Below are 24,359 nucleotides of genomic sequence, written 5' to 3' on the forward strand. Positions count from 1 at the left end.
AAAGAGGCTCAAACCTGCCTGAAAATCCCACGTGTGTGTACTTGTCTAATCCAAAATGTGTTGGAATGAACTATGCTCATTGAGTCATAAGATAAAAGCACAATGTGTTTGTTAAAAGCATGCATTTCTGTAGTCTCACTTCACATGTTTTATAGCTGAGTTCTTGCAAGTTCTAGGATTAAGCCATAGTTAGCTCTAGCTAAAATTAAATTGTTTATTTTCATTACTACACTGGATCAGTATTAAAGATGCATTGTCTACTCTAAAACAGAAACCAGTAAATTCTCAAACACTGGGTGAACACCACATTTTGCTAAAAAGGATGGGTATTATTAAGCTCTGTATTATTAAACAGTATTATTAATACTGTTAACATTAATTCATATTTTAAAGCCAGAGTCTTGAATATTGACATACTTTGCCTCCTCCTCTGCTTCAGCAACAACTGCATACCAGATATTGGTATTTATTATTTGAGTTTTCTTGAATACATACAGTGGTGCTTAAACATTTGTGAACCCTTTTGAATTTTCAATATTTCTGCATAAATACCACTTCTCCATAAAAAGTCCGAAAACTTTGGGGCAGGTTTCAAACAAACTAATAGTTGAATTTAAAAGTTCCTGAATCTACTACTTAGGTAAATTAAAGGCAACTGTTGTTAGTGCTGAGGTTGCGTTACTTAGCATTCTCTGTTATGGATTTTTTAATTGCAAGAGTTATGACTGTACTGAATTTTTAAAAATGAGCATGTTCAAAAGAATTAGGTTGTTGCTGATGACTCCTGTAATCTGAACTAAAGAGTATAATGGGCTACTGAACTCACTTTAATCAATGAGAACACATTATTGAGCAAAACAGACTTTAAAAATGCATATAAGGAAAAAGCCAACACATATGAAAATAATGGACTTCTCTCACACACACACATACACAAACACACCACAGAACAAAAATGTTCTGTCAGACAATTTGATTCCTGAGAAACTGTGTATCAACTTTGGTTTGTTTGTTTTTTTCAGATAAAGGAAATTGATAAACAATTTTGTGACCGTAAGTGCTGGGACTTACTGCCTTCATTCAATCTCAATGATTGTTGGTCATATGTAGGAATCAATGCGTAATTCATGTGCATTGATAGTAGCAATTTCATCCTTCAGTCATGATGCTGCTACTTGCACTTTCCATATATTGCTTGGTTCAAGCCTATGTAACTTCATGAAAGAATGTGAATTAGGATTTGGGTATTTTCTCTAAATCCTAAATTGAGTTATATATTTACTCAGGATCTCTGAAAATTAGCCTGAAACTACTTAACTACTCTGAGCAGGGGTGGTTTGACAGTGGAACATAGAAATCCGGGAGGAAAAAAATGAATGAGGACCAGTTCCATGGCTTAATCTCCTAAACACTGACTTTATATTCCCTGCAGATCTTCCTGATGCTGTAGGAGTCCTCAGAAGCTGAGCTGACTCCAGTTTGAGTCCTCAGAGAAATATTATACAAATAAATTCTACAGGTTTGGATGATATGAGGATACCAAGTCTCATCAACAGGTACAAAGTTTTGAACTACAGAGGAGTAAAGGAAGCTTCGGCCTTACATAGCAAAGTAGGCAAAGAAAAAAGAAACGCATGAACAATATGTACTGTATTTGTGTTTCCAAAAGCTATTAGGACTGTTTCACTCACCCACTAAAATGTTTTAACACCATGAAGTTCAATGTAATATCTTTTACCTAATTTTCCTATTTGGACAGTAGATGTCACTAATTTCCATTCTCAGAATTATATATATATATATCACTGGGTTAACCAAGAAAGAAATTAGTGGACGGAGTACATTCATTTATGATAATTTTTTCCGTTCATACAAAAATGTTTTTGAGAAATTCCCTGATTCCACGTGATGAAGTTTTTATATATCCAAAGAGATATAGAACGTATAATCAACTGATCTTTCTGTGCCTATATAGTGATAACTTTTTATTGCAAAGATTGTTCCTCTGTTTATGAGTGGAACATGCAATGGCCATGATTTAAGGCCTATATTTCCTTTCTTTTATCACAGACATAAAACCTCCTTAGATTATAGTAGGCTTCTCCTGTATGTAGTTTTGTTGATTTACCATTCCATTTTTCCTGAAAATTTATCCCAGAGGTGAGGAAGCTGACACCGAGAGTTGCATAAGAATGGAAATTCAGTGAAAATATTCCATCTGTTAGTAAACAGAACTTTACTTTGATGAAAAGTACCAAAATATAGCTACAATGACTGTATTTACAAACTCATCTCCTAAATCAGGGTGGCAGGTGGGGAAGGCCAATAAGTATAAATCTAAGAGTGTCTCCTGTAAAATAATTCTTATAGTAAGCATTAAATATACATGCAAATAAAAAAATGTAAACCATATAGTAACAGTGTGTTTAGAATATAAAGGTTTAGAATATTCTGGTCTCCCAGACCAGAAGGAAAAGGACCTCTCTCACAGAATCACTGCAACTTTCAGATAGAGGTGAAATCTAGTATTTTTTTTTATCACTAGTCTTTTCATTTTCAGCTCTCCTTTTGTGCCTGTAATCTTCATCTATTACTAGAAAAGGAAGCTCACAATATACCGTATATACTCGAGTATAAGCCAAGTTTTTCAGCACGTTTTTTGTGCTGAAAAACGTCCCCTCGGCTTATACTCGGGTCTATACGGCTTATACTCGAGTTTTTTTTTTTTAAGCCCCTCGGCTTATACTCGAGTATATACGGCTTATACTCGAGTTTTTTTTTTCTTTCTTTTTTTCACATTTTACCGGACGGCGCGGGGAAGCCCTGCCGGTGCAGTGAGAGGGCGGGGCGGGGGAGCCGCCAGCCTTCTCAGCTGAGGGAGGGAGGGTTTCCCCAACCGGTAGGTGCCTCATTTCCCACCCTCGGCTTATACTCGAGTCCCCAGTTTACCCCAGTTTTTGGGGTAAAATTGGGGACCTCGGCTTATACTCGGATCGGCTTATATTCGAGTATATACGGTAACTATACTTAATTATAATTTAAAAAATGTAAACAGCAAACTTTTACCCTGATAGACATAATTAAGTTGTGGCATCTTAAAAACTAACAAAATTATCAGCACATGTTTATGGATCACAATGCACTATATGTGATACTTGGAGCTCTGGCATTCACAGACTTTTAGGAACAGCTGCAGTTACTTATAAAGCCTCAAGAATTATCACAAAATAGCAGCCTTTGGGTAACTACCCACAACTCTATTTAGTTATACTTTTACTTTTGGGTGAATTACATTAATTAATACTTAGATAACAAAAAGGTGCACATAAAGGCCACATATTAGTGACAACAACATACAGAATAAATCTATAGAGAACTGCTTGCAGGAAATGTGCATTATACAAATTTTTGTACTGCACATAAAGTCCATAAATAAGAAGAGAAATGCAATGATATTTACACGCAGTGTTGTGGAGACAAAGCCCTATTCTACCTCAGAAAACAGATTCAAGGCCAAGATGAAATGAACTTAAAGCTGAAAAAATCAGATAGGAAGGCCGAAATATCACACTCATTTATTCCACTCAACGTAGCCTCGTTTCCAAGCACATAGACATAAATATATTCATATTAAAATATATTTGATATAATATAAACACCACAACACTTGAAATGTAATCCACAGATTGCATGTTGGGAATGCATGTAACAAGCTGTAAACAGGAAATGATTATATTCCATTAAGTGGTCAACAAAAGAGATAGCATCAAAGTATCATCTAATTAAGCAAAGATCCTTTACAAAAATCAAGCATCAAATTCCTTGCTTAAAATTCACAACTCTGAAAATAGCAATCAGACTATGAACAAAGAAAGAGAATTAATTTTATAATTTGCATATCTGTTAATATCAAGGGTGTCATTTGCATTCCTTATGCATGAGAGTGGAAACAAACAGGATAAGAAAAATCCCCTTCTCTATAAAAGTTATAAAGTCATAGGGTTCATAGAGCCAAAAGATCACTTATAGATGATCTTCTAATGTTTGGAAACACATTTTTCTTTTTCTTTTTTCAGACACAATAAAAGACAAAGTACCATTTCTTCATTCATTTTTTTTTTCAAAGACTAATAACAAAGATAAATGTCTGACAATAACACATGCAGCCATTATTTAAGCACATACAACTTATTTTATAAAAAAGGGTGTTTTTAAAACTTTTTTAAAAAGTACAGCCCTCATCCTCAAAAAGCTTTCCAACAAATACCAAATTGGTACCTACTGAAAAAATTACTTCATAATAAGAAAGCAATATTGCCTCAATTTCTTCCAAAAATTGCCTGGCTTGATTTCCATTTATGATGGTGTTAAAATTGGATTTAAGTTTCTGCATGAAATACAATATTCTCTGACATGAAGAGAGGTACAACTGACTTACCAGTAATTCTGTTTTCAATTTCTCCTTGCATTTGAAGGGAGTCCACATAAATAGTCCTGTTTCCAATGATTCGCGCACAGGCAATTCCCCTGTAAGGCTGGCAAAACCCATCTTCATGGTAATCTTCTCTGCAAGAGACAAATTGGAAGCCTGTAACTATGTCTACAGATATTTCTCTGTCCCTGAGTTTAAAGTATGCTTTTTAAAGGAAATAGGTGGTAAAACTGACATCATTAATTCTCTCAGACATCAATTTTCTTTTCTTTTTCAGACACAATAAAAGACAAAGTACCATTTCTTCATTCATTTTTTTTTTCAAAGACTAATAACAAAGATAAATGTCTGACAATAACACATGCAGCCATTATTTAAGCACATACAACTTATTTTATAAAAAAGGGTGTTTTTAAAACTTTTTTAAAAAGTACAGCCCTCATCCTCAAAAAGCTTTCCAACAAATACCAAATTGGTACCTACTGAAAAAATTACTTCATAATAAGAAAGCAATATTGCCTCAATTTCTTCCAAAAATTGCCTGGCTTGATTTCCATTTATGATGGTGTTAAAATTGGATTTAAGTTTCTGCATGAAATACAATATTCTCTGACATGAAGAGAGGTACAACTGACTTACCAGTAATTCTGTTTTCAATTTCTCCTTGCATTTGAAGGGAGTCCACATAAATAGTCCTGTTTCCAATGATTCGCGCACAGGCAATTCCCCTGTAAGGCTGGCAAAACCCATCTTCATGGTAATCTTCTCTGCAAGAGACAAATTGGAAGCCTGTAACTATGTCTACAGATATTTCTCTGTCCCTGAGTTTAAAGTATGCTTTTTAAAGGAAATAGGTGGTAAAACTGACATCATTAATTCTCTCAGACATCAATTTTCTTTTCAGTTTGACTTGACATTGTTTCGGAAATAAAAAAGGCACCAAGGAACATTTTAATTGAAGGGATGGATGGGAAAGACATCTGCAAAGTGAAAACAAGTATTATCCTAGAAATACTAAGCTAATGCAATGTGACAGATTATTTTATTAAAAAGATAGCAGTATGTGTCATGTTTCACCCATCATACACTGTTGGTATCAAATGTCAAGCTAAGCAATTAGGCAAGCAGTTGTTTCTCTTCTCCTACCTTATCCTGCAGTTCTTCAATTCTTACAATGGACAGCAAAACAGATCTTGTCAAGATGTAATTAAAATATGGCATAATTCTGAACTAGGGATTAGGTAAATGGAATGAAATCAGTGCTTAACTTCCTTCTCCCCCATTCTCTTTAAGTTACACTAATGCCAAATTCTTTTTCTGTTACAGAACCTAAGTCATATGTTGAGTTACTATCTTGGCTGAACTCTGTCCAACTTTCCAAAATGAGTTTAACACAGTCAACTTAAATTGAGTTGCTCCAGAACAGCACTGATTAAAAGCCATTTTTCTCAATGTCTTGGACAGCCAAATATTGAGAACCGGAAAGACAAGTGGCCCTCATACCTAGGAGTTACAATATCATCCAGGGTATCCATTAAGCTACCTTCCCACCGAAGTTATATCTGTCTATCTAATTGCATTTACATGCTTTCAAATTGCTAGGTTTGCAGGAGCTGGGGTGAGTAATGGGAGCTCACTTTGTCACTTCCGTGCACCTTCGGCATAATCATGCTGGCCACAAGATCATGGAAGTTTTGTGGGACATTGCTGGCTCTTCAGTTGAGAACTGGAGATGAGCACCACCCCCTAGAATTGGCAAGACTGAAAGGGGAAGCTCTTACTTTTTTTACCTTTATCCATTAAATTAGATGATATTTTTGCCTTTGGCCTCATCACTGCTATACTCTAACCCAAGGTATTTGAAGTCAAATGTGGCATATGAAAGATTTAGTGGGGGAAGATGGGGGATAGATCTGGATGGTATTTTGTTCCAAGAAATAATCCCATCTGATCCTCATATTAATAGTATGTTGTACAGGTAGTCCTCAACTTACGACCATAATTGAGCCTAAAACGTATGTTGTTAAGTGAGAAATTTGATAAGTGAATTTTCCCCCATTTTACAACCTTTCTTGCCATATTTGTTAAGTGAATCACTGCTGTTGTTAAATTAGCAATACGGTTATTAAGTGAATCTGGTTTCCCTATTGACTTTGATTGTCAGAAGACTGCAAAAGGGGATTACATGACTCTGGGACACTGCAACTGTCATAAAGCCCGTTGTCAAGCATCCAAATGTAAATCATGTGACCATGGCGAAACTACAACGGTCATAAGTGGGAAAATTGGTCATAAATCACTTCTTCCAGTGCTGTTGGAACTTTGAACAGTCCCTAAACAAACTGTTGTAAGTCAAGGACTACCTGTACTAATAATGATTTTAGATGTACCTGAGCCACACTAGGTGGTAGCAGCTGAGGATCTACCTTTTTCAAACTGTTAGGATAAAATAATTCATCTAAAATTTTTTTAAAAATGAACAGTCCAATAAACTGAAGGAGTCAGTTGCTTCTTGCTGTCAGGATACTCTTGCCTGAACTCAACTGAAGTTACCCAGACACTCAACAAGGCATTGGTAGATAAGGATCTTTATTGCACATTAGAATGAAGACGCTTTAAGCAGTTGATGGCTCATTGTCAACACACCTCCCCCTATTATGCCCTCTGCAGTTTAAAGCCACAGAAACAGATGCTTCTTTTTCTCACATGCTCTACATCTTAACAGCTTGCTTTGAGTTTCTCATACTTAGTGCTAGGTGGCAGTTGTTGATAAGATAATTGAAATTCCTGCTCAGGGAACCTCTAATGCAAAATGTAACCGCTATATCCTATGTTCTAATAAAAAGTCTATAAAAGTGAATTTAAATTGATTACAGCTTACTCAAAAAAACAGTTTTTTAGAAAGATGTCTGTTTAAAATTAAATTTGTTTATGAAATTTGTTCTTGTCACCAAGAAATTATAAGGAACTCTAATAATTCAGTCTCGTATGTCAATAACAGTAGTATATTTTTAAGATGTGTAAGTTACTAAGAAACTCTTTGTGGAAGAATAAAGATTTCCCTTATCCCAAATTATTATTGGCCACTTTGGTTATTGTTTAAACACTTTTTTTTCCAAGCATAATTTTCAGTGTGCTCTTTAGCAAGCTGTTTTAAGATGAATGAAGTTACATGAGTTAGAGCAACTGAATAATTTTCTGTTTAGAAACCCCAAATTTCCACGTATCTCAAATGGAGACTTTCTCATTTTCTAACAGCTTTCCTATGCTTATGAAATGCAGAAATTTGCATCTGCTTGTTTACATAACATCCTGAATCATTATCAACGTACTGTAAAAAAAACATTATTACACTTACCTTAAAATGATACCGATTCTATCTTCCCTTATTCAGTTGTATTATTGGCCAACTTTTCTTAGTATGTGATACCTTTGACATCATGTTGTTTGTGTTTTTGCTCATAACCATGATGCGTTTCCAATAACAAAGTTTGCAAGACATACTTGGGAGGATGCTGGGACTGAAGTATAAATTTACATTCTAAGATAATTCTACTCTGAAAATTATATAGAAATATACCGGTATATTTATAAGGGCCTGCAAAAATGAGTGAGGATGCAAAAGAGTTGCAACAAGACTTGGGGATGATTCACAGGGATGCAAGAAAGCCACGGGTGCATGGGGCGCTGCAGGGAGATTACACAAGGAGGCATGGCTGGACTCAGGGAAGACGTGTAGGGGTGTGCAAGGACTAGCATGATGTAAGTATAGGACTGGAGGAGGGTGTGAAGGTGAGTGTGTTTTCCCAGCGCCTTGGACCTTCCCTGCCAGCTTCTCCTTTGACTTTCTGGGAAAGCTGGCAAGGAAAGTCGCAAATAGTGATCACATAATCATGGGAACCGCAACTGGTCGTAAGTGTATCCCAACTGTCAAGCAACCAAGTTCGCTATGACATACTTCAGGAGACTAGTCATAACCATCATTTCTTCAGTGCCGCTGTAACTACAAATAGTCATCAGTCAAGAACTATCTGTACTTATAGGTTTTTAAAGTTTATGTATAAATTTATGATTTTAAAATTAAAATAAACAACACAAAAATATTGTTTATGGACATCCATGGAGATTTTCAGTCATCCAGATTATGGTTGTCCCAAAGGTGCTTTTCAAAAGGCAACTGGACTCTCTTTGTTTTTCTTTGAAGACATTTCGCTTCTCATCCAAGAAGCTTTTTAGATTCTTCAGGCAGAACTTCATTATGCCAGAAATATAAAGCAATGGAGAAGACTCTTCATCTATAACGTGGAGTCGACCCACTATTGTCCTGTTTTAATTTAATATTAATTAAGTTTGTTCATTTGGTTTCAGGAAAATGAATGGGTTTTAAAAATGTGTTATTGAATTAAATACTGAAAATGTGGAATTTATTAATATACAGAGAACTCTAAATTCATTTAATATGGAATGTAGCAAAAACTATATTCTGTTACAGTTAAAAAAAGGATCAGACTGGACTTCCAGTTTTAAGAAGATGATAATGCTTGCTCTCTGTTTATGAACTGGTTCTTTTATTAACATAATTAAAAGATTAACAATAGTACTCTATGTGGGTAAGGGTTAACGCTGCATTAAAAATGAGCTATTTTCTGCAAATCTGAGAAAGTCTCTTTTTTCTGTCTTCTTTGTGGGTTGTTTTGTTCTATTTCTGCATGTTCAATTTTTAAAATATTGGAAAATTCAAAAACAGATAAAGGAGGAAGTAACTTCACCAAATTTTCTTCTGAATATATAAAAGTCTGAAAGTAGATAACCCAAGCTCTGCTGTCTCTGAATTCATGTGCTCATTCATCAGAATAGAAGAAGAATTGTGTTCACTTTGTCTAAACCCAAGCCTAGTTGTTGTATGAGCTAGAATCCTAACAAAGCAGTGTTAGGTGGATTCATTCAGTGACCTAAAATGCTTATCTTTGCAAAGAAAACCAACGACAAGTTTCAGAATTGTACAATAAGACTAGGTAAATAATATTATAGAACATTTTAGGTTTTGTTAATCAGAAAACAGCATAGAAAGATAGCCATACCTAATATTGAAATAGTATATTTGCAAGAATGCTTGTGTGTTTAATACTCACTTTGAATTTTTTCTTCTGCTATGCAAACATTCCTAACAAACAGGAAGCAGCAGGTGAAGCTAAGCAGAATCACATCAGATACCTGTACAATTAGCATAGGGCTCCCCCAAGCCTATGTGTTCTTCCCACTTCTCTTCTCTCTGTATACCAACGACTGCATCTCTAACGATCCATCTGTTAAATTACTGAAGTTCGCAGATGACACAACAGTGATCGGTCTCATTTGAGACAATGATGAATCCGAATATAGACAGGAGGTTGAACAACAAGCCTCGTGGTGTGACCGGAACAATCTGGAACTGAACACACTCAAAACCGTAGAAATGGTGGTAGACTTTAGGAGAAACCCTTCCAAACTGCCACCTCTTACAATACTAGACAACACAGTATCAACAGTAGAGACCTTCATATTTGAAGGTTCTACCATATCGCAAGATCTAAAATGGACAGCTAACATCAAAAACGTCATCAAAAAAACACAACAAAGAATGTTCTTTCTGTGCCAACTCAGAAAGCTCAAACTGCCCAAGGAGCTGTTGATCCAGTTCTACAGAGGAATTATTGAGTTTGTCATCTGCACCTCTATAACTGTCTGGTTTGGTTCTGCAACCCAAGACAGACACAGACTTCAGTGGATAATTAGAACTGCAGAAAAAACAATTGCTACCAACCTGCCTTGCAATGAGGACTTGTATACTGCACAAGTCAAAAAGTGGGCTGTGAAAATATTTACAGACCCCACAAATCTTGGACGTAAACTGTTTCAACTCCTACCCTCAAACGATGCTATAGAGCATTGCACACCAGAACGACTAGACACAAGAATAGTTTTTTCCCGAACGCCATCACTCTTTTAAACAAATAATTCCCTCAACACTGTCAATACCTGCACTACTATTAATCTTCTCATCATTCCCATCACCCATCTCCTTCCACTTATGGTGGTATGACTGTAATTTTGTTGCTTGTATCCTTACGATTTATATTGATATTGTTTCCTGATTGCTTATTGTACCCTATGACTATCATTAAGTATTGTACCTTATGATTCTTGATGAATGCATATTTTCTTTTATGTACACTGAGAGGATATGCACCAAGACAAATTCGTTGTGTGTCCAATCACTCTTGGCTAATAAAAAATTCTATCCTATCCTATCCTATCCTATCCTATCCTATCCTATCCTATCCTATCCTATCCTATCCTATTCTATTCTATTCTGAGAATTTTACAGAAATTTGCACGTTTTGACTAGGACTACTTCTATGATGTATTTTTTTATTAAAAGTGTTAAAAAACACAAAGAACACAAAGCATGCTTTCTGGAATTCTTTCCACTGCCTTTACCAACAGAGCCGTATGTGTGTGTTGTGTGTGTGTAGAAGTACAGAGCAAGTTGTATACACAACTCTCATTAACATGACCATTATCCAAAGCCAAAACAAAAAGAAAGGGAACTCTTTTCAAACTTTTGAGACAAATGTATCTTTCATGTTGCCTTAATACTAATTAAGAATACAAGCTGAAATGGATTTTACGCTATAATTGAGTCATGTTGTTCAAGTTTTAGCTAAACTTTCAAGCATGAGGTTTTTTAAACTATGTATAATTTATGCACTGATATCTAAATAATATTTTAATTATTGCATTACGAATGGCACAAACTTCTATTTACATTTATTGTGGTGAACTGCTTTTGTTACTGTTAATTTTTCTTACATATATACCATTTCTTATCCTTGGAATGTACTTCAAAGATGTTAGCATAAAGAATAGTTTTAGCCCAAAATACATCTCTTGCAATGGCTGTTAATATGAAATAAAAAATGAAAAAGAGTTATTAGATTCAGGAAATCCAGAAAGATTGAACAGCCACTTGTGGAAATGGTCTTGACAGTTAAACTAAAGAGCTTCAGGCAGTTTACAAAGGGTTAGTTTGTTTGGTGAAGCATAACTAAGGTAAGCATATTTATATGTACTAATGCAGTTAAAAATTAACCTGTGGTAACTATCTAGGGAGTTTTCATTTAGCAACACAATTGAGCTCCGCAAGTTGGTTGTTAAGTGCAGCTATGCTTAAGATCTTATTTCAGTTTTCTTTTGCTTTACAGACTTGCAAAGCTTGCAAATGTGAGGATTTTTTGTAGTTACTTTTTTATCACTATGAAAAAGGTTGCTAAACGAGGAGTCACTAAACAAGGACTAGCTGTATTTTAAGTACTCAAATACTTTAACATGCAAGTAGAGTACTTGTCTGATTAAAAATAAATAAGCTAAAAAAGTGGATTCAGATACATACTTTGATACAGAGGACTTTAAAGATCAATATTCAATTGAAGACACAACTTTTCCTTTCAGCATTAATGGATAAACAGTTAGAAAAAAGCCATGGAAGATTATTTTAAACTATGATTACTGAGAAGAGACTGCTGTATGCACAGAGGCAAAAATGGTTGGTGAGTTCTGAAATGGATTGATCAACTTCTTTCATTTAGAGAAAAGACATATTTATTGGTGAGTGGAAGCCTCCTGTGGATATTTTCTATAAAAATGGGGGGGAAGGAATTTATGATTTATGGGTTTGATGCAAAGATGGGTTTCAGAAGGTTCTGACCAGTTCTGCAGAACTGGTAGTGGGAATTTTGAGTAGTAAAATTTCTGACTAGTTAGGAGAACCGGTAGTAAAAATTCTGACTGGCTCCGCCCACATCTATTCCCTGCCTCCCAAGTCCCAGCTGATTGGGTGGAAATGGGAATTTTGCAGTAACCTCCCTATGGATTGGGGAGGGAATGGAGATTTTACAGTATCCTTCCCCTGCCATGCCCACCAAGCCAAGCCCACCAAGCCACATCCACAGAACCGGTAGTAAAAAAATCTGAAACCCCCCATTGGTTTGATGATTAGATTGGACAGTTTGTAGAAAGAAGAGTAATAAGATATAACTTTAGAAAGAGAACTTAAAATATATTTGTACTTACAACTACTGTGAAGAATACCAGAAACCTCTTCTTTATATCTTTTTACTTTCTTTTATATTTTTCTTCATTTTTTATTTTCTTGCATGTTTGGCTTTTTCTTTGATTTTACTTTTTTGCCCCTTACTTACTTTATATTAATAAAAATTATATTAAGAAATAATAAAATATATACCAGTATGTGACAAAATCCCTGCCAATGCAATGCTTGCAGGCAGCAATTCTGTTTTCTCTAGTTAGCTTATGTTAATTCCCTACAACCAGAAATTTAAGAATGGTCCAGTAAAACATGGAACAGCGATCAAACATGTACCTACCTCTGATTTAAAAATATGCCCTTGTACTTAAAAATCTGGGAATCACAGTCCTAACATATCTGGAGCGTACTGTTCTGTCCCCCCCCACCTCAGTCCGGGAGGCATGAGCGATGATTTAATTAGCCGGCAATTCAGTCTACGGCAGCTATCAGCTCTGGCAGCAAACTAGTGAGCGTCTGCCAAGTTTCTCTGTTATCTTTTCTTGATGCCGCGAGTCAACCAGGAAACCAGGAACAAACAGTACTTCAGCTCAAGTTCTCTCTAAGCAGTTGATTTGTTCGCCATGGAGTAGTATAGCAGCCCCTGCTGCTTTTATACCCTGTGGGGTGTGGCTCCGTGACTCAGCACTTCCTAGGCCTGCCCCACCCCTGCTTCTGTTGTTCCCGCATCTCCTGTCTACGAAACCTAGGTTCCAACCAGGACTGATTGTCCTCAGCTGGATCTGGGAGCATTGCCTGGGCGGGGGGAGATACAGGAGACAGAGGCCTCGTTATTTCTTCCACCTGGCCTGCCTCTGGCTCCTGGAGCTGAGCCAGAGAGGCCGGCCCTGCAGAAGGGAGGCCTGACGGCCCTTCCCCCTCACTCTCTGAGTCACTCTCTGGCAGGGGGCCAGGCCTGGGGGCCCGGGGGAGCTGGAGCCACAACAGGTACCAAGTTGGCAAAGGTCTATGCCAGAAACATCAGAGGATTAAATAGAATTAAGTATGTGGGATGCAAAATATCTTAGAAAAATATGTCAAATGTAACACTAAAACCAAGCATTATGAATCTAATAAATTAACTGTCAGATTAAACGGAGATGGACCATATGCTTGCTAATTGCCTAACACATCTACTGTAACAGGGTGTCATCAACAAATCAAAGAGCATATGAATGCAGTTATTGGCTGAATTCTACAGTGAGAACATACATAACATCATTTTTTTAAAATCTTACAAGCTGCTACTTCTTAGAAGTGATTGTATAATCTAGATAATTTATAAATCTGATCTTCTGGAATAGTTTACTCCTAAATTATACTGATTTTAAACTATATACTACTGGACTCATAGCTTCTCCTAAAGGAACAGATGGCATCCATGGCTGGGAAAGCCTTTGTACAACTTCCTGCATGTTCTTAGACCAGTAGACCCTACCCCTACTTACTCATGTCCTAGTGACTTCCCGATTGGATTACTGTAATATGCTCTACATATAGCTGCCCTTTCAAAAGTATTTGGAAGTTTCACCTGTTGAAAATACTATAGTGTGGGCAAATCTGGTGCGGTCATTAGCAAATGTGACACCTCTGCTCCACGAGCTGCATTGTCTATCAGTATGTTTCTGAGTGCAGTTCAAGGTTTGGCGATTTCCTTTAAAACCTGGTTTTAAACCATGGCTTGGGATCAGGCTACTTAGGGGACAGACTCTCCCGAGTGATAGATACCCATCTTGTTGGATTTGGCAACAGAGGCATGCTCTCAATAGAGAGCTCCATCTAGTGGGAGCCAGGAGAAGAACCCCCCTTTTTTTCCTGCATTGTGTTGGCCCTCTCGAATATTAGACTTGCCTTGATTTTGCTGGCCTTTTCCAAGGCACTATTTAACTGGGAGCAATTTTGTGGCTGATTTGAATACGGGATAATGAATGTCCTTGGCAGCTATTCTATTTTACTGATGTTTTATCCTGTGTTTATTTTGTTTAATTGCTAGCTGCCAAGGGTCATGTATGTCAAATGGGCAGGCAAATAAATCAAATAAAATCAATACATGCATACATACATATGCATGTAGTCCTCGACTTACAACCACTATTGAGCCCAAAATTTATGTTGCTAAGCAAGGTAGTTGTTAAGTGAGTTTTGCTCCATTTTATGAACTTTCTTGCCCAAGTTGCTAACTGAATCACTGCACTTGTAACCAAGTTAGTAACATGGTTATTAAATAAATGTGGCTTCCCCATTGACTTTGCTTGTCAAAGGTGATCAAAGGTGACCCCAGGACAATGTAACTGTCATAAACGCATGCAAAGCATCTGAATTTTGATCATGCAACAGTTGTAAGTATGAGAAGTCATAAATCACTTTTTTCAGTGCCATGGTAATTTTGGTCACTAAATACTTGTATACACACACACACCCCTACATGCAAATAAAACTATTTTTTTTTGTTCTTAATTTCTGTCTTGTAAGAGCCATAGGCTTGGGAATTTTCTACTGACAAACATTACTTGCTTAGCTCTTCCTAGTGTCCTTCTCTTCTGTATTTTCTGTAAAAAAGAAATGCTTCCTGCTTTTACTACTTGCTCTCTATCATGACATAAGCCTTTTTTCTTTTTTTGGTAGATTTAAGCAGCGGGACACTTACTGGAAAACTATATACTCTCCCTCTGAATGTCTCCAATCTCAGTTTACAACTGTACCTGCAGAACAGAATTTGCAAGATGAATTAATTTCAGAAAGAACAAAGAAGGCAAACAGCCTTATGTGTAAGCAAGGCAATACACAACTATGCCTTGATTTAGCTCTGTGTGGATCAACTTCTGTGAGACTAAACAACGCCTCAGGCTCATATTCTCCCCTATTCTCTTCCAACAGGGTTAGAAGAAAGGCTTAACCAGGATTTAGTTTCAATTTTTATTATTCTAGGCTCATTGTTAGGAATGAATCATAATGAGAGCTGAAAGCTAAATAAATTACAAATCCTTGTTCGTATAACAAACTTGTTGAACAAACAAAAGTGTGTTAAAGCAGGGGTCTCCAACTCCCAGTACTGGTCCGTGTGGCCTGTTAGGAATTGAGCCACACAGCTGGAGGTGAGCAGTGTGAGAGTGTGAATGAGCAAAACCAAAACCTGGTCCGGGGAAAAATTGTCTTCCAGAAACTGATCCCAACCAAAAAGATTGGGGACCGCTGTCTTAAAGTATAAAATTATTACCAATACTTAGATGTAAGAATAATTATGAAGGATAGAAACTATAATCAATGCTTGTATAATTTCTGCATAATCAAATAAAAATTAGAAATAGACAGGTTGTTGATTGGCTGAACCACTCCCTCTTCATAGTTTACATTAGTGAACAGCTATCTAAATGTATTCCCTGACTTCAATTAATCAGTTGTGAGCATTTTCCTCATTTCACTTGTATAGATCATGGATCAAAGTACTACTCCAAGAATGTTACTCTATAACAGTATTTCTCAATCTTGGCAACTTCAAGATGTGTGGACTTCAGCACGGTTAAGTGACGAATTCTGGGAATTGACGTCCAAACATTTTAAGGTTGCCAAAGCGAGAAACACTGCTCTATAATAAGGTTGTGAAACAGACAAGGACCTCTTAAATTTTTCAGAAACTTTATGTTCTGTGGTACATTATTAACTGCTTAATATTGTTATGAATATATATTTAAAAATACTAAGTCTAACACTAAACCTAATTTTTCAATCTTGGGCAATTTTCCACTAACTATTCGCAGAATATATTTTAATGAAAATTTGCATGTACGAAGCATAGGAAACAGGGGTGAAATGCTCCAGGTTCGGACCGGATCGCACGATCTGGTAGCAATGGGGGCAGGTAGTTCGGAGAACTGGTAGCAAAAATCCCTGCCCCCCCCCCACTGCCCATACCTCGCTGTTCCTCTTCTCTGTCCCTGAAGCACTTGGTGGTGATATAGCTGCAAACGGCCTTAAATGACTGCCGTGGCACTTCAAAGGGCTGCACTACAGCTGATCAGCGCTGTAGGCAGCTAGTAGACCAGTGCCTCTATTTTTAAAGAAAGTAGACTGGTGCCTGCCAAAAAAAGGCACTTGGTAGACCGGGGGCCTCTCAATAAAAGGCAATTGGTAGACCGGGGTCTCTATTTTTAAAGAAGGTAGACCGGTGCCTCCCAAGTTTTGTACACTTTATTATTTTTATTATTTATTATTATTGACCATGCCCATTCAGTCACCTGACCACCAAGCCACAGCCACCAATTAAGCCACGCCCACAGAACCGGTAGGGAAAATTTTTAGATTTCACCCCGATAGGAAGTACTTGAAAGCTCTATGTCAGTGTTGGTGAACCTTTTCGGAAACTGAAAGAGCAGCTCCCTGGTGCGCACGCGCAGGAGTGCTGGAAACCGGGAGAGCAGTTCCCCGGCGTGCATGTGCACACTGGGAAGCTGAACTTCCGATTTCTGGAGTGCGCATGCGTGCCTGGTCTTTTGGTCTCTGATGTGCATGTGCACCAAAGACCAGCTGGCCAGCGCGCACATGCACAGACTGGAAACCAGAAGCTCATCTTCCCAGTGCGCACATGTGCGCAGGGGAACTCCTCTTCCAGTTTCTGCCACTCCTGCGCACACGAAGACCAGCTGGCCAGTGTGCATGTGCATGTCGGCACCTGGAAGAGCAACAGATGATGACTGGCATGCCCGGAGAGATGGCTCTGTGTGCCACTTCCAGCATGCGTGCCATAGGTTTTATGTTGTAATGAAACTCCAATTTTGATTTCTACTGATTTAACAATTTTGGGGACTGTGATAATATTTTATAATAAATGATTCATTCTCTGAAAGTCCTTAACTCCATTGGGCCATCTGCTGGAGTTTGCGCACTGTAGTTGGATACAAGGCATACTACAATCTTTCTTCACATACTTTCACTCAAGCTGACACATATGTAGTATTATGAATCTCACTGCCATAACTTGAAGAACATCCAAACATTGCACATGTTACTCATCTCCTCTGGCATGGTATTTAGTTTTTGGATAGCTCTTTATTCTTCCAACTCTAACTCCCATCTTTGGAATGCTGCTTTTGCTACAATACAAGAAAATGCCTTAATATTCTTTCAGAATAATAAGTCTTAATTAGAACCAGCAACATAATGCAATATATTTCAGATTTTCTATGTTGCATCCATATAAAGGGCAGTATTTTTTGTATTTTTTCCTGCTGTTGGGGAATAGCAAATTGTTTTTGTTTGTTTTTTTGTAATTTTGTTTTTTTTAATTAGCCTAAGATACATGATAATATTATTCCATTGTTGAAAAAAAAAAGTTGCTTCTAATCATTGAATTTGCTGAAGAATACAACTAGTCTTTTGTGGAAATTCATGAGGAATTTTTGTGGAAATTCATGAGGAAAGCACAACATTGATAGAAAATACAGTTGTTTTGATTTTGTTGAAAATAGATTATAATATTAATCAACTTTGAGTTTATTTCTACTGTAATTGATATCATAACAGGATATTTGGGATAGGCTGTGCAAAAATTCTGATTATGAAGAATAATACAACTTGGAAAGAGAGCCTTTATAGCTTTTAAAATGATTCACTATTATTCATACTACTATTACCACATATACTTTCATATGTATTTTCAATATTCTGAGTACAATCAACTGAGATAATCTTAAACTACTTTTTTCAAGGCATGATAATCTGTGGAAAAGCAATTTTTCTTGTACCTGCTTGCTTTCTGCTTGACCACCAGGATTGTTATTTGAGATACAAGGCTAATTTCTTGTGTCAATTGAATGCTCATTTCTACAAGTAATTGCTGTTGCTGGAGTAATATAATCTTATTTATGAATTGGAAAAAAAAAGGTGTTTTCCGTTCAGCCTCTTTTGTTTCCCCAACAACACTTAAATCCTTAAAGTCTCTTTGCTGTTCTTTTATTTTTGGAAAGATTCAATTCAGTTAAAGTTTAATAAACTAGAAATACTTCCTCTCTGACCTGCATTCAAGAATATTTATAACGATTCTGGTATAAAATATTTTTCATCACACATCAAAGTATATCTCCATTGCTCCTGCAAGGCAGGTCAAAACATTCCCAAAATTATTTGGAGCAACTTGTGCAGCTCCAAATGGTCTATCTGATTATTAGCATAATTTACTAAAAACTGAGCATCTTGGTTTCTGGAATTGGAAAGGGAAATCTGGAATTCCTTCATTCAAGGGATTTACAAGGGAAGTTTACACACACACACACACACACACACACACACACACACACACACACCCCAAAAAAATACATGGTTTTCTTTGTCTCTAGCACATATTTTCCAAATCTGGATAACCTTCTCATGTATGGAAGTGTGAATTTCAGTTCTTAAAATTCCTCAGCCAACACGGCCATTGTTGATCATTCTGGGAAAACCATCTTCTGGGAGGGTTCCCAGTTTGAGGAAGTCTCCCGTAGCCTTGCCCCTAAGTATGCAAAAGGGGACTAAGAAAGCTTAAACATTACAAGTATTCTTTCCTTATCTGGCAGCAGGGCCATTTCATAAACTGAGTTCCATTCATAACATTTTTGTTACTAATTCTTCTCTTTTCTGGAAAAGAAGCTTTTTACAGTTAAGATTCATCACAATTTGTATTCTGTGAACTTGACAAACTGCTTAATCTTAAAACTATGATGAATTAATGAAACTGTCTTGTTAGGATTAGTTGTAATTTAGGGTTGGAACTGAACACTCAACTGCAGTAAATCAAAAGTGAAATCTAACCTACTTAATAGCTCTGCTGAAAAAGGACACCTGTGTTCAAGTCCTATTCCTGCTATAATATTGTAAAGCAAGATATGATATCTGAATGCAGTAAATGCACTCTTAGATGACTATGTATGAATGCCTGTAAGCGTCTCAATACAATTGTTGTCTCATTCTATTATTTCAATATTCAATATGTTCTAAAATAATTTTGTCAACAGCATGTTTACATCACCAAATATCACTTCTTCACTTTCCAAATCACTTTTTCACTTTTGCTTCTAAGACATATAAATAAATTATGTAAACAGCATAAATGTATAGTACATTCATATTAATTCCCAGCCAGTCTAAAATTCAGATACAATTATAACCAACACATCACATTAAAATTTAGAAAAACAACAAAAATAAAAACCCCAAGATCTTGGACTGTAATTTCTTTATGTTACAACAATCATTCCAATTCTCGACTTTTAGAGTTATTGTACACTAAATCTGATGAAAATTAAAACTGTTGTGACTGAAGGCCATTCTCTAGTAAATCTGGTTTGGATATGATGTCACAAAATGTTATCCCCATGTTATATTGAACTGCTCTTCCAAAATAGCCTCTCTTTCATGTGAAAAAAACAAACATAAGAAACTATTACTTGTTCTAAAACTCAACATTTTTACCAAAATCTTTCAGTTACAATGAGCAAATTTAAAATCCAGAAATAAATGAGCTGAATAATAGATAGATAGATAGATAGATAGATAGATAGATAGATAGATAGATAGATAGATAGATAGATAGATAGATAGATCTTAAACAATACTTACTGAAAATTATGATTTGGACTGTGTGTTGGACCTAGGAATAAATAAACAATAATTAAAGAAACAAATTACTGCTACTACTTATTACTAACTGCTTGAACATAACTATGAAGGCTTTTGACAAAAGAATAGTAATATAATATAGAATTAGTGTGCTACTGCCATCTTTGGTCATTTTTTTCAACTTTACAATTTACACTAACCAGTAAGACTACTGTATTTTTATTTATTTGAATCAGAAAATTCAATTGAATGTGATTTTTGCAAGATAAGATCTATGTAATGACTGCAGAAAATTGTGGATCAAACCTTACAATTTATAAAAGCACCTCTAAATGTATTTAATGAGCAAGGATGTCTAGAGTTACTATAATGAAGACTTGCTCTACATTTTGCCATAAAAATGTTTGGATGGCTATTCCAGCATCTCCCAACCAGCATGGTCCAATATCTATCAAACTATTGGCAAAATATCCTTAAAGTATTGTCAGCTAAAGGACTGGCTATATTTTAAACACGCTTACTGTGAAAATTATTCCTAGATATGTAGAACTAGAAATATCTCAGTTAAATAAAAATCTCTAGCTTTAGAGCCTTCTTTCCCCAATCTATTTTTACAAGCACATCAAATCTTTGAAGAATTCTCTAAAGCAGGGGTCTCCAACCTTGGTCCCTTTAAGACTTGTGAACTTCAACTTCCAGAGTTCCTCAGACAGCTTTGCTTTGCTGGCTGAGGGACTCTGGGAGTTGAAGTCTACAAGTCTTAAAGGGACAAGGTTGGAGAACCCTGCTCTAAAGCATAAAGTAAAGGTAAAGGTTCCCTCGCACATATGTGCTAGTTGTTGCTGACTCTAGGGGGTGGTGCTCATCTCCGTTTCAAAGCCGAAGAGCCAGCGCTATCTGAAGACATTTCTGTGGTCATGTGGCCAGCATGATTCAACGCCAAAGGAGCACGGAACGCTGTTACCTTCCCACCAAAGGTGGTCCCTATTTTTTCTACTTGCATTTTTATGTGCTTTCGAAACTGCTAGGTTGGCAGAAGCTGGGACAAGTAACGGGAACTCACCCCGTTACACGGCAGCACTAGGGATTCGAACCGCTGAACTGCCGACCTTTCGATTGACAAGCTCAACATCCTAGCCATAGAAGACAGTAAAGGGACAACCCATTTAAAAGACACAGAAGGGAACTAATTAATGACATTTCCTGCATGCTGCTTTGTCCAGAAAGAGGAACAATCCCCTAGTCAAGGAAACCTATCTGTGAGCTTTCCCAGAAGAGATAAATTACTATAATCCAACTCTATTCTGACAGACAGCAGCTCACCAGCAGTCATCAATGAGGTATTTTAAACTATTTTAGATGTAAAGAATTTTACCCAGCACTTTTTGGATGCAGAGATTAAGCCCATCACTAAGTTCAACAAAACCGCATTGTGGCTGAATATGATCCATGGGCTATATATATAGACTTTTGTCTCAGTGAATTACTTAAGTTTTTTTCAAGCAATGCACCTTTTATATCACATGATCAAAGTTGTAAGTTCTAGATAGGAAATGGTACTTATTGGTCTGAGCACAAAAAGATAATGATTTCTAACAATTCTATGAAAAATAAAGTAATGAAAGGCCATTTGTCTGTATCTTTCATGAGGATATTTTCACGATCATCTTTCACATTTCTGCAGTTCTTTAAACTTTACATTTGCTAACCATTCCATCTGTATCTACTTTCTTTTATTACTAATTTATGGTATCAAATTCAGCATAGACATAATGAAAAGGAAGTTCTTCCCAGACAAGAACTTTATTGATTTTCTAGTTATAACATGTAAGGAAATAAGGAAAAACAATATTTTTTCATATTGTGATTGTAAAAACTAAAAGTTTATAAAGCAACAAAGTTCGTTATAAAATCCCCCCTTTTTAAAATAAAATTACTCACCTAGTCTTACAAAAAGAACTCCTGTTGCAGTTATTGTCTTCATCCCATTGGTGGCTACACATTGATAATAACCAGTATCAGTTGTGTCAAGATCTTGGATTCGTAATCGTGAGCCATAGTCTGTTTTTCTTATAATGATTCTTCTTGGCTCTTGAACCACTGGTGCATCATTTTTTAACCACCTAACATTGGGTGATGGATTTCCTGCTACTTTGCAGTGTAGAATTGCTGTCTGACCCTGGACAATGGTGATATTGTTCACTGGTTCCAAAAAGGTCAAAAAGTAGCCTAAAAGAAATTAAACAGAAAGCAAAAGCATTAAAAATTGAGCTGAATAAGCAGATAACTATTTATGTGACTGCACTTAGTCTACTTTACCATTAGCCAAGCATAAATTGAACCATCTACAGTTACAAACTGAGCACGGTAAGGATTATTTTAGCATCTTTTTCAGCTGGAAAAAAACCATGCAAAAATATTGTGTCTGTTCAGGAAATGAATTAAAAAGAGATATTAGTACTGAAATAAAACATGAGCCTGTGATTCAATATTCCTGTCCCCACAAGGGACAAAGTCTTTCTATAGAAGAGAAAAATGTACCCTCCAGCACAGCTGATAGCAAGGTATCAAATCACAACAGTATAAAAACCCTATGAAATGTATAACTTGTAAGGTGATTAAGGCAGAATAGTCCTTTAAAATAAAATGAGATTAACCCACTTGTAGTCTTATGTTCAGTTATAATTTTACATCAATAATTCTTTGCCTGAAAACCAACATAATCTGAGGGGAGAATCCCATTATTTTTCATTCCTCCATTTGCTGTTTCCAAGAATATTTACCTCTCAGAATAAAATATATAAGACCCTGACGGGGAAAATTAACATTTAGTCAATATTTCAAAGTATGTAAAAATGCCCTTGTTTCCATTTTTATACTTACGTCCAGACAGACAGAGGTAGGTTTGGGGAGACATTTTCCTACTTGATATAACTTCCTTATAAAGTTTGGTTTGTATTTTACTTTGTAGTTAATACGCAGTTTTGACTAAAGTCATAAGAGTGATAGGAATGTTATAAAAGACTAGAAACTTGTGCCCTGTTGGATCACCATTTCAGAGATGATTCCTTAGCGAAACAGAGAAACAAAATTACCAAAAATTGGTAGGAGTGGGAGTGATGTCTATCATTCTGTTCTGTTGGCTACCCCATCAAGTTTGCTTGTGGGAAGCTGGCAGGGAGCATTAGAAAATTTCCTCCCTCCCTCCCTCCCACATTTCCTCCCCGTCTCCCTGTTCCTTCCAATAAATCAACAATTTCATATTGAATTTTAATACTGTGGAGTATACTACAAATATAAATTTGGTAAATAAATAAATATATTTTTAGTCAAGTTTCTTCATTCACAGCATTCTGTTATATGTTAAAAATATCAATTGACAAGAAGCAATGCTTCACCTATGCTTCATACAAACTTGATTCTAGTCAAAAAGATAAGAAGTGAAACAATTTGATCATGCATGTCCATGAAATTAATTAAAAAGAGCTCTTAGATAGTATATGTAGTAGTATATCTGCACTACAAAGCACAAAACTAAATACATATTGTATGGGGGGGAAACTCTTAGTCCCAGGAAAGGAAATTATTCTGAGTCTGCTCTGGCCTTTCTGTAGCAACTGTTGATCCATACTGATTCAGATTAATTACAATCAAATTAATGTCATATTTAACTCATCCCAAAGAAATAGATACCCCATGTGCTATTTTGATGTTTATTCACTTTTGAAAAACCAAAAAGAGAGAGAACATTGAATTACATTATTGAATGTTTCCTGATTGCTTATTTGTAACCTATGACAATCATTAAGTGTTGTATCATTAAGTGTTAAATTTGTACCCTATGACTATCATTAAGTGTTGTACCTTGATGAAGGTATCTTTTCTTTTATGTAAGAGCATATGCACCAAGACAAATTCCTTGTATTTCCAATCATACTTGGCCAATAAAAAATTCTATTCTATTCTATTTATAACCTCAATGAGGTTATAAATAGTTTATTCTGAAATAAATTTATGGTAGGTAAAGGCTTTCCTGAGACAAGTTGCTTGTGGTAGTGGCTAAGACTCCAGGCTAGAAATTGGGAGACTGTGAGTTTTAGGCATGAAGCCTGCTGAGTGATCTTGGGCCAGTCACTTTCTCTCAGCCCTTGGAGAAAGGCAAGGGCAAAGCACTTCTGGATATTTTAGTATGTCCTCCAAGTACTAACT

General features: G+C 36.3%; 1 protein-coding gene across 1 annotated transcript in view; it reads right to left on the minus strand.

The window, feature by feature from the left end:
• Positions 1 to 24,359, minus strand: part of ROR2 (receptor tyrosine kinase like orphan receptor 2) — a 131,314-nt gene that overhangs the window by 14,286 nt on the left and 92,669 nt on the right. Inside the window, exons 3-5 of the mRNA XM_058170447.1 lie at positions 22,092 to 22,379; positions 20,151 to 20,181; positions 5,072 to 5,199 (exon numbers count right to left, since the gene is read on the minus strand). Of these exons, the coding sequence (XP_058026430.1) occupies positions 5,072 to 5,199; positions 20,151 to 20,181; positions 22,092 to 22,379 (447 nt within the window). The remainder of the gene's footprint in view (positions 1 to 5,071; positions 5,200 to 20,150; positions 20,182 to 22,091; positions 22,380 to 24,359) is intronic.

The sequence above is a fragment of the Ahaetulla prasina genome, chromosome 2, assembly GCF_028640845.1.
Source record: "Ahaetulla prasina isolate Xishuangbanna chromosome 2, ASM2864084v1, whole genome shotgun sequence".
NCBI lineage: Eukaryota > Metazoa > Chordata > Lepidosauria > Squamata > Colubridae > Ahaetulla > Ahaetulla prasina.